The sequence below is a fragment of the Synchiropus splendidus genome, chromosome 12 (assembly GCF_027744825.2).
Source record: "Synchiropus splendidus isolate RoL2022-P1 chromosome 12, RoL_Sspl_1.0, whole genome shotgun sequence".
In the NCBI taxonomy this organism is placed as follows: domain Eukaryota; kingdom Metazoa; phylum Chordata; class Actinopteri; order Syngnathiformes; family Callionymidae; genus Synchiropus; species Synchiropus splendidus.
In genome coordinates this window covers 11,686,679-11,700,515 of record NC_071345.1, presented here as the reverse complement: position 1 = coordinate 11,700,515, position 13,837 = coordinate 11,686,679, and the positions used below count along the sequence as shown (strand labels likewise).

At 42.4% G+C, this 13,837-nt stretch overlaps 1 protein-coding gene across 2 annotated transcripts in view; it reads left to right on the top strand.

Moving 5' to 3' along the window:
- Nucleotides 1-4,807: 4,807 nt before the first annotated feature.
- si:ch73-22o12.1 (nectin-2) overlaps nucleotides 4,808-13,837 on the top strand; it is a 105,112-nt gene continuing 96,082 nt past the window's right edge. For both annotated transcript variants that reach the window (XM_053881508.1, XM_053881507.1), the window contains exon 1: nucleotides 4,808-5,158. In XM_053881508.1, coding sequence (XP_053737483.1) covers nucleotides 5,071-5,158 — 88 coding nt within the window. In that variant the 5' untranslated portion in view covers nucleotides 4,808-5,070. The remainder of the gene's footprint in view (nucleotides 5,159-13,837) is intronic.

Sequence of the window (13,837 nt, the reverse complement as noted above, 5' to 3'; positions counted from 1 at the left end):
ACACATTTAAATTTAAGTATTAATTGAGATCATTAATGCACATTTACTTTCAAAGGTCAAAGTGGAGACCGTGGTTGTAGTTGTGTATTTACAAAAAGTATCATTCACTCTTAAATAAATATACAAAATGGTTTATGAGCAATAACAAGGTAAACGAACAGGCCCTGACAGTAATATTTGGGGGGTGAATTGTTTCAGTGACTGAGAGCCTGCGTTATTACAGACTAATGCGCAGATGCAGCAGAGAGCTGGATTAGATAACAATATCTGTCATGTATTGAATGTGTATGTCAACAATATCTAACTACTTTCCCCACAGTTTTACTGTCCAGAAAGACCATCGATTGCATAGCTGGTGTATGGACAATCCTCCAGCGCTATACTGAGAAGCGGTTAGCATAGAGTGCTAACATGTTAGCACAGGGCTGCCAATTCTCTTGTAAGCCGCTTAAAACTTTCGCAAAAGAGCCTTTTCTCAGGCCACACTTCCCATTTGTCTTGTCTTTCTAGCCAAGTGACTTAATATGTATTTATATTATGAATGCAGTCCGTGGTACGCTCACAAAATGGCACTGTGGAGTGACAGTTGGCTGACCGACGCTAGCATCAGCTACGTGAATCCAGCAACCAGTCCTTTGTTAACATTTGACAGACGTTGGTGTTTGAAAATAAAAGATTGTCACGAGTGTTTGATCGGCTGCTCTGTTGAGTAGGAGTTGCCCTTTAGCTTGACTTCCCAGGAAAACTGGACAGAAATATTGATAATTAATATTGTCACGAAAAAAAGTTGATTGAATCCCAGCCCTAATGGGTATAATATGTTTTTTGGACTGACAATAAAACTTAGTTAATAACGTCTTGCAACGCGCATTTTAGGGACGATATCAACACCAAACCAAGGACTTGCTCCGTCGACTGAAACAATAGTCTTTCTGTGTCCACCTGAACTCAGTGAACGACCGTCTCCTCTGTGCCTGGATCTCAGTAGGTCGACTCCTTCCACCTGAAACTAGGCGGTGTGTGATCTCAGTAGCTATATGATGCAGCGCTGTATCAACTGACTTATATTGAGCAGGGACCACCCATGTGACCACATCACGTCCTGGCTTTAATAAAGCCTCCCACTATGGAAGATTTATTCCCATTCTCATCTATTTTTTACACCACATCGACCTTCCTACCGTCTCTTCAGCTATTCCACCTTCTGCATACCTTGGCTCGTTTTCCAACCCTTTCATTTCCGCTCATTCCTGCCTCAGCTGCTGCCATTCTCTCTTCCTTTGTCCACTTGTCCTTCACTCTCTCCCTGCCATTCATGGTGCCCTCCATCGTGGGACTCTGCTGGAGTCCACAGCGTGATAATGAAGCGTGTAGTTAACTGATATTAGCTCATTGGCAGTGGATTCATTAGACAGAGCTGGAGCTTATAGTGATTATTTACCCGGAGAGGAGGGGGCTCAGACTCTGTGTCAGCAGCCTCTGGCTTCTTTCAAGTCTTCTGCTCTCTCTGGTTTTCCCATTCTGCCTGAGCACTTCAGCAACACTCCCTCTCCCTCTCTCTCTCCAACTGCCATTAGACACCACAATACATATCTGTTTTCTCTCCCTCTATCTCTCTGCTACGCCCCCATTCACCCAATGGTAATTATGGAAAAATCTGTAATAGTGCTCAGAGGAACTGATAATACCTTCAGCTTAATTAAAGACATTTATGGGATGTAAAGACATGGAGCCTAGGGGTTGCTGTGCACCCACACTAACCCAAAAACCTTTATTTCCTGCTCTCTCCTCTCCCCTCAATCCCTCGCCTTTTGCTATTCTTATCATTCTCTGGTTTTACACATGGTATATTCTCGTCGCCTTTGTGAATCTGAATCCAGGGTCAAGCGTTCTGCTGCTAATTGCACAGAAGTTAAGCATTTAAGCGGAGAACATCTGCAGGCAATGAGTGGCAAACGTGCAAGGTTCAATTATAAATCACTGTTTTATACATTTTCAATTGAAAGTGCTTTACTCCAGTGCTTTTCAACCTTTTTTTAAGACACGGCACACTTGGTTCATCCAAAAACCCCTGAGGCTCACCACCAAAGGAACCTCGGCCAAAGCACAATTGTGCTTTGTCCAAAGTCCTGTAGAAAATCCCTTTTCATTTGTGAAAGCTACTGACACTTGACTATTTTGCCATGATATTTGCAGAAACAATGTATTTGCTTCAAATGTCTCCAGAAAGGGGTGGGCAACATGGCAAAATATATCAGGATTTATTTATTTATTTACTTTAAATAACTGTTTTGAATTTGACTCTTCTTTTTTGCACGATTTTATTGTTGTTTTTTAGAGTTTCCAAATGGATCCTTAACATTATTTGCCTTGGTTTCATAGTGTTCACTTCAGAGTGTTTATATCTTCACATTTTGGAGTGCATTTATTATGTTATGCATTTACTTATTAGACAACTTTTAAACAGCGGAGCAAACTTTGATGGTCTACTAGTGCCAATAACGCTTTTTAAGTGAGACGTTGCGTTAGCTCTGTTAGCTCTACGGCGCAGACAGTCTTTGGCGTTGCGGGTCGGACAAGGATCACTCCCTCCATCGCTCTGTTGCGAAGGTGTGTGGTCAAGTTAGAGGCGCAACAGGTTTAAAAATGGAAGTTCTATATTTGACTGACTTCTTTGCTGTGAGTGTGTGGGAAGAGGAGCACCGTGGTAGCGCTGCTTTGACCAGAACTTGGACCACAACTGGGCTTGTTGGCGCCAAATGATTTGTTGATTTTCACACCTATAGCCAATCTTGACTCTTGAAATTACTGTGTATTTTGACTTTTGTGGGGAAACCAGAGTGCCCAGAAGATCATAGTAGATTATGCTGATAGATAGCAATCCAGAAAGGCTACAGTGAGAGTTGTAAAGGCATTCAATTTCAACCCTTTCTTCCCATTAAGCGGGGCTTAGCCTATCCCAGCTACTCGGGCCAAGGGGTGGTTGACCCTTCAGTCAGGTCCATTACCCTAAACAGCACCAGAAAACCACTCCCGCATGAATAATAAAAAATCATCAAATAACTTTAGGGTGTTTTTCAACTGCGGGAGGAAATCAGAGTGAATGTAGGAACTAGCTTCACACAGCAAAGACCATGGTTCACACCAAACCCAGAGGTGCCTCATGCTGCACTCAAATCTCCTTGATGCAAGGCTGCAGCAGCCACCGTTGTTTTCTCGGCTTTTCCTCATGTCGTATAACAGAATTATTGTTCCATATGCTTTTAATATGGCATTTATTAGCTGAAATCGTTTCAGACTGCCGGGCTGTCCTCTCACCAAAGTTCAGGATTAAGGGCTGCTGGGAAAATTAATTGCCCACACTGATCCGGAGGGACATGAGACGACTGCAAATTAAAAAATACGACAAGTTTAAGTTGCCAATTCAGAATTCAGTCTGAGGTGCAGATGAGCATCATCAGAAAGGACATCCATGTGTTCAGTTGGAGACTATAAATAACCCACGTCTTTCAGTTGTTGCCTCATTTGTCTTGTATCCAGGACGTCGTATGACCTCTGCTCATCACCATCTTGAGAATCTGCACTATAGTCGGGGGAAAAAAAAAAAGAGTGACACTAATCAGAAGGGAAGCTGCGCTCCTCAAACACTGGGACTTATGGAGATGTAATTACACTGGCTGTAAAACACTTGGGTATAAGGATTAGATCTAAACCAGACGATGCCTCTGCTCCGCCGCTGAGCTTCAGGAGGGGAATATTTCATCCTACTTTTCATTGGAGGAATAGACTCACAAAGTGATGCCTCTTCATTTTGCTGAGCGACTCTGAAATCCTGTTTTGTCGTCCATTAATGGACACTCATTGATTTTGGCGTGTGTTGTGCTGGAGTTGATGAACATGTCAGTTTGTCTTGCGGTGGCGAGCGAGCAGCAGATGGCGCTAGAATCGTCTGGATTCGCGAGCCTCGTCGGTGCTTCATAATTGACTGAGAGTAATGATGTGGAAGTTTGTTTATTTGTAAATGCGTTTTGTTATTGTAATTAGGATGATGATCGTCGTCAGATGGGTTGTTGGGGTTTGATTCCTCATATTCTCGCCTTGGAATAATCGTTTTATTACAGTCATCACGTGTCTGGCTGCCCTGACGACTGGTGACACGCGCGCGCACGTTTATTATACATGGTGTTAGACTGTTAAAATTTAAACATTTAAAATGTAATAAAAGTTGAGTAAAACTAATAACATTAGTCTATTTCTTATAGCTGTGTCTTATTGTTTTAATTATTTATTTCTTAATATGTTTCACATAATGTTTTTCTTCAACCGATCTAGACCATCATTTACTTCTTGTTGTTTTTCTGAATTTAACACTTAAGCCTTTGTCATGCTGTCATACACAAGCTGTTTTTAACTTGAGCTTTTTAAAATATTAAAACTGAAACTGAAAGTTAACTTTATCTGCTTATCGTATCGTTTCAATCTATCAAAAACAAACACTGTTATAGGAGATTTCCTATATTTCGTCTTTTTAAACAAATTAAACCATTTGTATTTATGTGCATCTTTTATAGTATAGTGGTCACTCGCAATGTTTTGATAATGAATTTGTATTTTTGGTGATTAATGTTTGCCATTATAAAGCTATGTTGTATCACTATGTTTTCATAATTATTTACACAGCATCAACAAGTGGTCCGCTTTTAGGAGGGAATCTGGACTGTGACGCGCCTCCTCCGTGTGACGTCACCAAGATTGTCAGCCGGACAGGCGCGCGCTCTGGGAGGAACTATTTGCTCGAGCACAGCGCGGAGCACCACTTCATTACCAGCCGGTGCGTCAGCTGCTTGGATATTTACCTGTCCGCTTTCTTCACACAAGGATTGGTTTATATAAATATATATATTTTGGCTGAATCCCATCTTAAAGCCACACTTCGAGACACTTGTTTAAGAAGCATCAGTCGGACTCCGGATCGGTTCTGGGACAAGTTTCTTAATTTCTAACAGAAACTATCGTCGTGTGTTTGGAAGAGTCTTGGTACCTGGTTCGTAAAGAGGACTGTAATCGACCATGGCGAGACGTGACGCCCGAAAATGGCATGACTTCACAGGAATGACCCGGCTTCTCCTGCTGGTTTCGTCTGTACTTCTTCAAAGGGGTAAGAAAACTACACCTTGAGCTAATATGACACCAGTTTCGAGCTCCGACAAACTTGCGGCCACCTGACACCCTTGTTTGGAACCATAAACATCCGCTGTTCTTCTCAGATTCACACAAAATGTTCCCTCTCGACGAACAGAATTGATGTTGAACACTTGTTTTCATATTCTTGTGGCGAACTTTCTGTTTCGCACCGAGTTTCGGTTGATAAGACAATCGCCATGTTGAGCTTTTCCTAGGTGTGGCTGCGCTCCTGAAGGTGCTTTTCCCGCAGGTGCACAAACCGGAAAGTCCAGCATGTCGTCTCCGGACTTCTCTGTCCTTGAATGCCCCTCACCCCCTTCTTCTCAGCCGTAATTAGTTTCAGTCCAGTTGAGAAAAATGGACTAGAAACGACTGTTAATGCACGCGGACAAGATTATTGAGTGGAATACGACAGTGGAGGAAGGAGCGAGGTGCATGAGTGACCCTGATGCCATGGTTAAATCCCTGCACAATGACAAAAATACATTTAAAAACTCGCGTTAATCAATGCAAAATCGTTTTTATTTTATATTTCTAGATTTTAGGGGAGGATGGGGGTCTGTTTCGATGTTTGCTCTTACAAACATGTTTCAAGTTAATCGGATTTCAGGTAATTTTTACGAGCGTGTTTAGCGTGGATCTTCATGAATTCATATTGATAAATGACAAGACACCTGGGACGTTTATTCATTGTTGTTTTCCATCCGTTTTCCTTTGCTTGTCTGCGGTTCTGTCGTGGGGGCAGCAGCTGAATTTTAGTGCCCCAGACTTCCCACTCTCCAGGAACCTTACTGGTTACTGAGACATCCTTAGGTTGTCTGTGAAGACATAGTTTATCAATCATCTCTGTGGTCTTCCCTGGACCCACCCTGTTGTGTGTCTAGACCAGGAGGCATCCTGACCTTATCTAACGGGAGTTGTGCTGAGTCCCTCCTGAATCAGTTCCTCACGCTGGCTAAAGTGCAGTCCAGCAACCCTGTTGACATCTTATCTTTCTTGGAATAACACAGCATCCTCATGATGGAAAGTTCTGCTTTGACCCGCGTGTCTTCCCTCACTGGTGAACAAGAGTCATTGATTCTTCTTGTTTTGTTGTGTCACCACAATACAGGATGCAGTAAAACCTTGACATCAACCTGGCATTATTACCAGTATCAGGGTTATATTATTTACTCATTAACAACAGCCCTGTCTAATATCAAAGTTGCTATTGGCTACCAGATATTGAGTTTCCATTATACTGTTTTTAGGTCATTCATAGCCTTCCACTTTCTATGAAGGCTGAGGCATAACTACCAGTTCTACCTCTAGCAATCTACTGTATGTACCTCGACTTTTAGTGCAACGAATCGTCCCCCCACCTGGAAGAACCGTCCTGAGCTCGTCTTTTAGCAAATGAATTATTCAGATGTTTTCCACTTGAATGAGGCTCAGGTAGGCTCCAGGTACTCTGACCTGGATATATAGGCCCAGACATGAGCGAAAACATTCCTGGTATGCAGTTTTGTTAACCCATTACCATATGAATATGTGTGGCATGAAACCAGTTCAACAATTTCTCCGCTTCCCCTCTCACCAGGCAATTTGTGTTGTGCTGTAATTAGGCCATAAATGTGGGGCTACATCTCCTGTCCTGACATAGTTACTGTATACATTCTCTAAAGTTGCTTATAATAACAGGCTTTTATCACGATTCACATCCATGACACTGTCATTTATTCATGCAGTGGATTTTTTTTCTCCTCTTCGAATTCTTCTTATGGAGCTTGATGTGCCGTCGTAGACGATAGAGAAGCAACAGTGCTGATGTTTTACATATTTATGAGCGGGGAAATATGCAGAAGGGTTTTAGTTTGATTTCATTGTTTACTACATGGCACTTTGACCTTGTTTTGTGTTAATGTGGAGCTAAACCACTTAAGCAACCACAACTCCTGCTCTGAAACCTCTTCACGATTACACTGGAGGTTGATCACTTGTATCTCTAAATATTTCATTTGGTTCATAAGACCTTGGGTCTTGAACGGTGCAATTGAAATTGAATGTATTATTCTGCTTGTTAAGATAATTCATTTATTAAATTATTTTGCTGCCAATCTGATTAGCTTTTTTTTAACATCTCTTGGGTTTACCCAGGGGTTCCTATCGCTGTTACGACCGTAGATTCATCCCGTGGTTGTAATACAACTCCATATTTAACCATAGATCTAATTCAACTGCTCTTGCAAATACCTGAGTCATGAGGCAAAATCTGTTGAGTGTGAACAACAGAAAGAGAGCGAGTGCGCCGGCCCCCACTCAGGTATGATCACATGCTTCAGTGTGACATTTACAAGAAGTGGTAAGGTCTATATTGCCGTGTTATTATTGATTACCAAATTTTAATGGAATACAGTTCATGGTACTGTGTTTTGGCGGATTGTCACTGTGTTATGAGCAAGTGGCACTGCTTGGGTTTGTTCCTCACGAGTCGTGTGTGTGATTGATGAAGAGCTTCAGGAGCAGCAGTTGAGTTTGCTTAACTGCACTTTGACGTAAACCAGATATAACGTCCCTATTGCTCCTCCAAACACAAATGCTATTACATCTTCAGTAATGATTGCTCTTTTATTCCAGGCTGATTTATGTGCTTCATTATAGAAGAACGTTTTCTGGGGTTCAACATATGCCAACTGGTGGGAGTCTGTTCTAATCTTTGGAATTACATTTTAATACATAAGTTGCTCCCCTCTCCACCTCCCCAAACAAGTCATGTTTGAGAGGGCCCGCGGATGTGGGTCACAAAGGCTTGGCCTATTACCATGGAGATGTTTTTATTGGAAGAGGGGTGGACTTATATGAGGGGGATTTTTTTTGGAGAGTTGGGGGGGTTAGGTGTAGGGGGTCCGAGACCACTGCTGTATTGTCTTTATGGCTGACTAAGCTCTGCATGCGTGCAGGGTTAGGTGGCGGGGGGGAGCGGCTGTATGGGAAACTGGTGGGCATGCGGGGTCAGGGACGGGGGAGGCAGCTCGCTGCATTCTCTGCTCCTCATCAAGTTAAATCAACTGGTGGTTGTTTTCTTTCACATGCCTGGAACAATAATCTACTTCAGGTGCGCAGCGGCTCTCCGCCGTCCCTGTTGGTTTTTGAGAGACAGGTGGCATATTGGCAGACTGCTGCAATGATGGTGAGATCTCCACTAATTTAAGTTTGCCTTGAAAAGTAAACCGGCAGCGGCTGATTGGGATGGGCGACGCTGCACCTCCCCTCTTTCCCACCCGCCACTTGTAAGCCCCCTTCTCTCCCGCCATCCCAGTCCCTCCCCCACTTCTGCTGTTGAGAACATACAAGGCCCTTGTTCTCGTCTGCTTTTTATTCTCTCCTGTCCAGTGCTTTTATTGTGACAGTCGTCTCTGGTTAGTGCAGACGGGCCTGCTCGTGTTTCCCAGGCTGTTTATGACGGGAAGACGCGTCGGCAGACAGGAAGATGAAAAGCATGCAACAGCTTTGTAATCAAATAGGACTGTCAACTTTTCAACGTCTCTACCCCACTAAGGAGATTTTGTGGTATGTAGCATCATCCCCGCGTTTGGGGACTATACTGCCAAATCCACAATGCTGGATTTATCCTGACAGTTTGCATCCTACTGTTTCCTCCCCCAATATTTCCAAAACAATGGCAACACTATAGATTAGGAAAAACATCAACCATTTATAAACAACTTATTCCTATATGTATTAGCAGCATATTAGACAGTTATACGTATACTGTGACTGCTATGCACTCTCGAATAGAATAGTTACTCAAAAGTTCCCTCTAAACATCCTAGTTACTGACAGTAAGTGTAGTATGTGGGTTACACACCCACACCCGTGAAAATGTGTCAATAAAGGCAGCATGTTCTCATATTGTTTTTTAAATGTAGACCTGGTGATAATTGTTTTCAGAGACGAGTCTGAAAACGGCATGCTTTCCATGCTTACAGCACTAGTGATAGACTTATGAAGCTTCATGAAACAGTCTCCACCTTTCTGAGGCCTATAGATGGCCCTCTCTACATTGAAATCTTTGTATTTGAATAGCCATTTTATTGAACCCTCCTATCACTTTAAAACTGAGAGCACCATCTACTGAGCGCTGAACAAAAGGACACTGTTTCATGAAGCCTCAGCACACAAACCACATGCTGAAGCCAGTAGACTGCAGTGTGGAGCACCATCTAAACTATCAGGAGCAATCAGAAGTTAAGTGTCTCGCTCAGGGACACAAAACAAACATCTATTTTATTGGGTATTTTGGATTTTCACACCAAATGCAACTTGAAATTCCTGTCTGGTTACCTCAGGACACTTCCTTCAGCGTACTTAACTCAGTGAACATATGGATGAGCTCAGAGCAACAAGTTAATTCCTATAATTGGAAACACAGCATTTGTCTTCCTTTTAAAAAAAAGAAAAAGACTTACCCATGACAGCTGGTTACTGATGTAGTGTTTTTGTTTTTGGCAGATTCGCTGGTGCAACAGCTCAAACTAATAGCATTGGCCATCTCCTGCCGCATCCAGACTTTCTATGTAAACGCTGTAGCTGCCAAGCGGCACACCATTTTTCATTATAGCAGAAACTGAGCTCCATCAGGAAAGGCTGGATCGTGACTATTTTACTTCGACTTTCAAAAAAAAAACCCAGAGTATTTAGCCCTTTCTCCTGCCTTCATTTTGTTAATGAATGTCGTGGTTAAGTCTTATTATGTAAATGAGGTGTCCTAACCCTTTCGCACTAGGCATCTAAATGTCAGAAGGATTTTTGAAAAGGTCAGGTGTGTGTGTGTTTGTCAGTGGGTAAGAAGGTCCTGTTTTTGTTCACACATACATATAAATGAAGGGAGCGTCTTGTTCAAATGACACATCAATAACCCCCTCCATTCCTGCCGTTCCTTTTAATCACCACGAAGAGTTGAGTGAGGAAAAAAAGCGTGTGCTGAAATTCATGACTTGATGAAGACGTGAGACTCCTACCAAGTTGGTGTGTCTGCATGGACACAGTTTGTCCAATGTGGCCCATTAATTTTGATATTAGTGACTGGTGCAATAGCTGTAACAAATACTTGGCATTTCCCCAAATGAGCCTAATTATTTCGACAGCTTTCTATTATGACTTGTTATTTCAACTGGCTCACAGTGGGAGAAAAAAAGTGGTTTCACCTAATTAGTCATTATTTCATGGCTGCCTGGAAATTGAGTACCTCTTATCAAACAAAATGCTTAGATGGATGAAACTGACTAGCTTTGGTGAACAAGTTTTTCACAAGTTTGAAGTGTATTTTACACAGAGCTAATAATTTGTGCTGACAAACAGTAGCAGGACACTGTAAGCCGTTTGTTTAGTTTGTGTTTGGAACGTGCTCAAATATATCGTGCGCATTCCATTATCCTTAAATCCTTCAAGGCATTGTCGTTTTGTGGTTGGACTTGCTTGTTTTTCAACTACAATATTTTTTTTGGTTGTCGCTCAGGAACATGGGGAAATAAATTAAAATGCCACAATGAAAGGCAGAGGAACCATTTTCGACGCGGCTTCAGACAGTCTGTGCTGTCAATTGCGCGGTAGACTTCCACAGAGCTGGTGATGGATTGGAAGGCAACCTGCAAGTCAAATGATTTTCCAATAAGGTGTCAGAGCCGTCAAACAGCGGGGTGTCAGCGCTTCTTTTTTTTTTTTTTCTTCGCCAAGAAGAGCAAGTGTTTAATTAGCAGCAGTGTTGACTTCCAGGGAAAGTCTCATTTGTGCCTAAAATGTACTTCATCTTGGCTTTGTCTAGGGAAGTGACAGTTCTGTATTATCTTAATACCATTTCAATATCAGTTATAACTAACATCCATATTGGTTATTTTGCTAATCCATTTCTGTGGGAAGTTTTTGAGAAGCGCTGCTGTTTCTCTCCTACATGTGACGATGGTTTGGGCGTCATTAATTGACCCACTTTCTTTTCTTTTTTAAGATAGCTTTGTTCTGGTGAAGTCTGACACGGGGAATGGAAAACATGGTATTCCTTGAGGACACTGTCGCCCCGTCACCAGGCAACTGTTGAGATGTTGAAAACAATAATGGCTCTTGTCATGGGATGTGAACGGGAAGACTGTAGCCACTCACCCTTCGGACATATTATTTTCCGCCAAATCTGAAGAACAGTTTGTTCATGATTGCCTTTTTAGTTGTGATGACTCCAGACTTCTTCTGCTGAAACAGAGGGAATGTTGACAAGAGATTGTGTTTGAGTAATCCCATCAGGATCCTTTCCCAAATGTCTCCAGTAATGACCAAAGCTTTCCTATGGTGTTCCAGCCAGACTGTTGGCTCCGTTGCGGCTCCATCTCCAAGAAGGGACCCCCCCACCCTGCAATCCCTCCATGCCATATCTTGTTGAGGTCACGGTGTGATCCCCCCAACAGCGATGTTTGTGTTTGACTCCCAGGGTAGCCAGACTGCTGGAGTCGGTCTCATTTGATCCAAAAGAAAATAAGCAGAAATCCTCTACTTGGAAGGAGAGCCAAATTCCATTAATAGGAAAAGGGCAGTGTAGGGGTTTCTCTAAACACAACCACGAGAGGGTCGATGATGTTCACAATTTACTGCTGTCTACGTTGGATCATTGTGCATTTGCTCAAATGTCATACTCGGTTCAGTGAGTCTCCAATGCTCTGCCTTTTCTGTATTTAAACACAGCCCACTTGACTTGACTTTGTGGACTTGTATCACATCACGACAAGGGTTCCTATGTCAGTCATAGACACTTATTCAGACATTAGGATGATCTGTACCAAATGTCTCTTTCCTCCATAGAAAATCCTGAAAGACTTTGCAACCATCTTGAATTAAAGCCGCACTGCGTATGAACCGGATTTAGGTGATGACCTGTCCTTTTGTCGACCCTCCAAGGATGAGCTGAGGTTGTGTGGTTGACATTTTCATATTCCACTGTAGTGAAGGAGAGTGAGGGAGTAAACCTGCAAGGCCCGGTATGATCATCTCTTCTCTACATTCATTTTGCACCACCTACATTCCTCTGAAAGCTCGCCACACCCTTTTTTTTAACTTGAAAATGGCTTACCTCAGCTGTTCACCTCTTGTTCTGGGGACCTGACCGGTGCCCTTTTTCTGTCATCATCCCTGTCCTCCTCATGTCTTGTTCTTTTTTTCCCCTATTTATTTCTAGGATTCTCCTCTTAGTGCACTCAGCAGATTTAACCACAGAAGGCCCTTGACATTGTCCTCTGTGTGTGCTCGGCTTAGATGCACATAAATGCACACTCACACATGCGCACGCATGCATGCTCATTAGCGGTCACCTTAATGTGTCTAAATGTAGTTTGTGAGGTGGAAGGTGGTTTGCGATATTGATCCAGTATTGAATGGTGAATGATGCAGTGCCCTCATGTGTTATTGAAAACATTTAAGTCGTGCTCCATGGCAATGACAGCAGCATGAAACATCTCTCTCTCCCCTCCTCCTACGCTAATCCAGAGTGCTTGCATATACATTGTATATTTAATGCTTTTTACCTGTGACCTTTTTTACCCTTCTTAGCTGTTAAGGCTATATTTATCCCCATTAGTCTCTTGTACCTGTGTCTACCTCCAGGTTCTATAGGTTCACAAAAAGGCTTATCTGGAAGATGAAGGCTGTTGATACATTTTTATCCCAACCCGTGCTGTTGGCACTAAACCAACATACAGTCTTATTTGTGTATAAAGAGACTGTCTCTTAAAGCTGGTTTCTGTTTTCAGAGCTTCCTGTAGGGACGTCCATCGGGGGGTCGTCCTATAGGCTAGGCCATGATACATTTATTTATTTATACTTGGTGGTACTTAGGATTTTACTTTGCTTAATCTCTTTTATCACATTTGAAACTGCTGTGTTGTGTATCACTTTCCTTTTCTTGGCACTCCTTAGAGTAAACAGTCAGTATACAGTTGGTCAACTCCCCTTCTCACACGTTTGAACAATGCTCTGGGTTAGTTAGGTGATTTCCAGTTTCAGTGAATTGACAAACCCTAGTCTTGAGTGGAAAGTCCTTATATTTTGTTGTCTTTGTTTCGTTTCAGTATGTGAATTACATTGTTCACATCACAGCTTATTCTGGAACAAACAGTTTGGAAAAGCAAAGTCTTTGAGAAGTCATTGCTTTTTTTTCTGGGCAAAATGTCATCCAGTGTGACAAATGCACGCTACATTTTTATCACATCTGACTTCGACAAGGTCATGTCAAATTCACACTTATCAGAGTCTCGGGACAGCCTGGATGACGGAGGAAATTGAATTTGCTGTGACAGACTTGTCAGGGCTCTTAAAGCTGAGCAAAGTAACGTTTCCTAAAACCATCCATCTCCCAAACTGGTTTCGTTACGGTCATCATTTAAAGACTAAACGGAGGAACGGTGTAAAATAGAAAACTGTAAAGTGAGATATTGTGCTGTTCCTCGCCCGATATCATCGTGTGGTATAAGAGATAAACTCCAGAGTGCGCAGTCTTAGATAATGTGGAACACATCAATTTTTCATGAATGCACTGTTTTGAAAAACAAGCTGTGTTGTGATGGTTTGATGGTCCTACTCACTTTTCACTGTTCATCTAGCTTGCTGTTGATCATGTGTCCATGCTTAAAAGAAT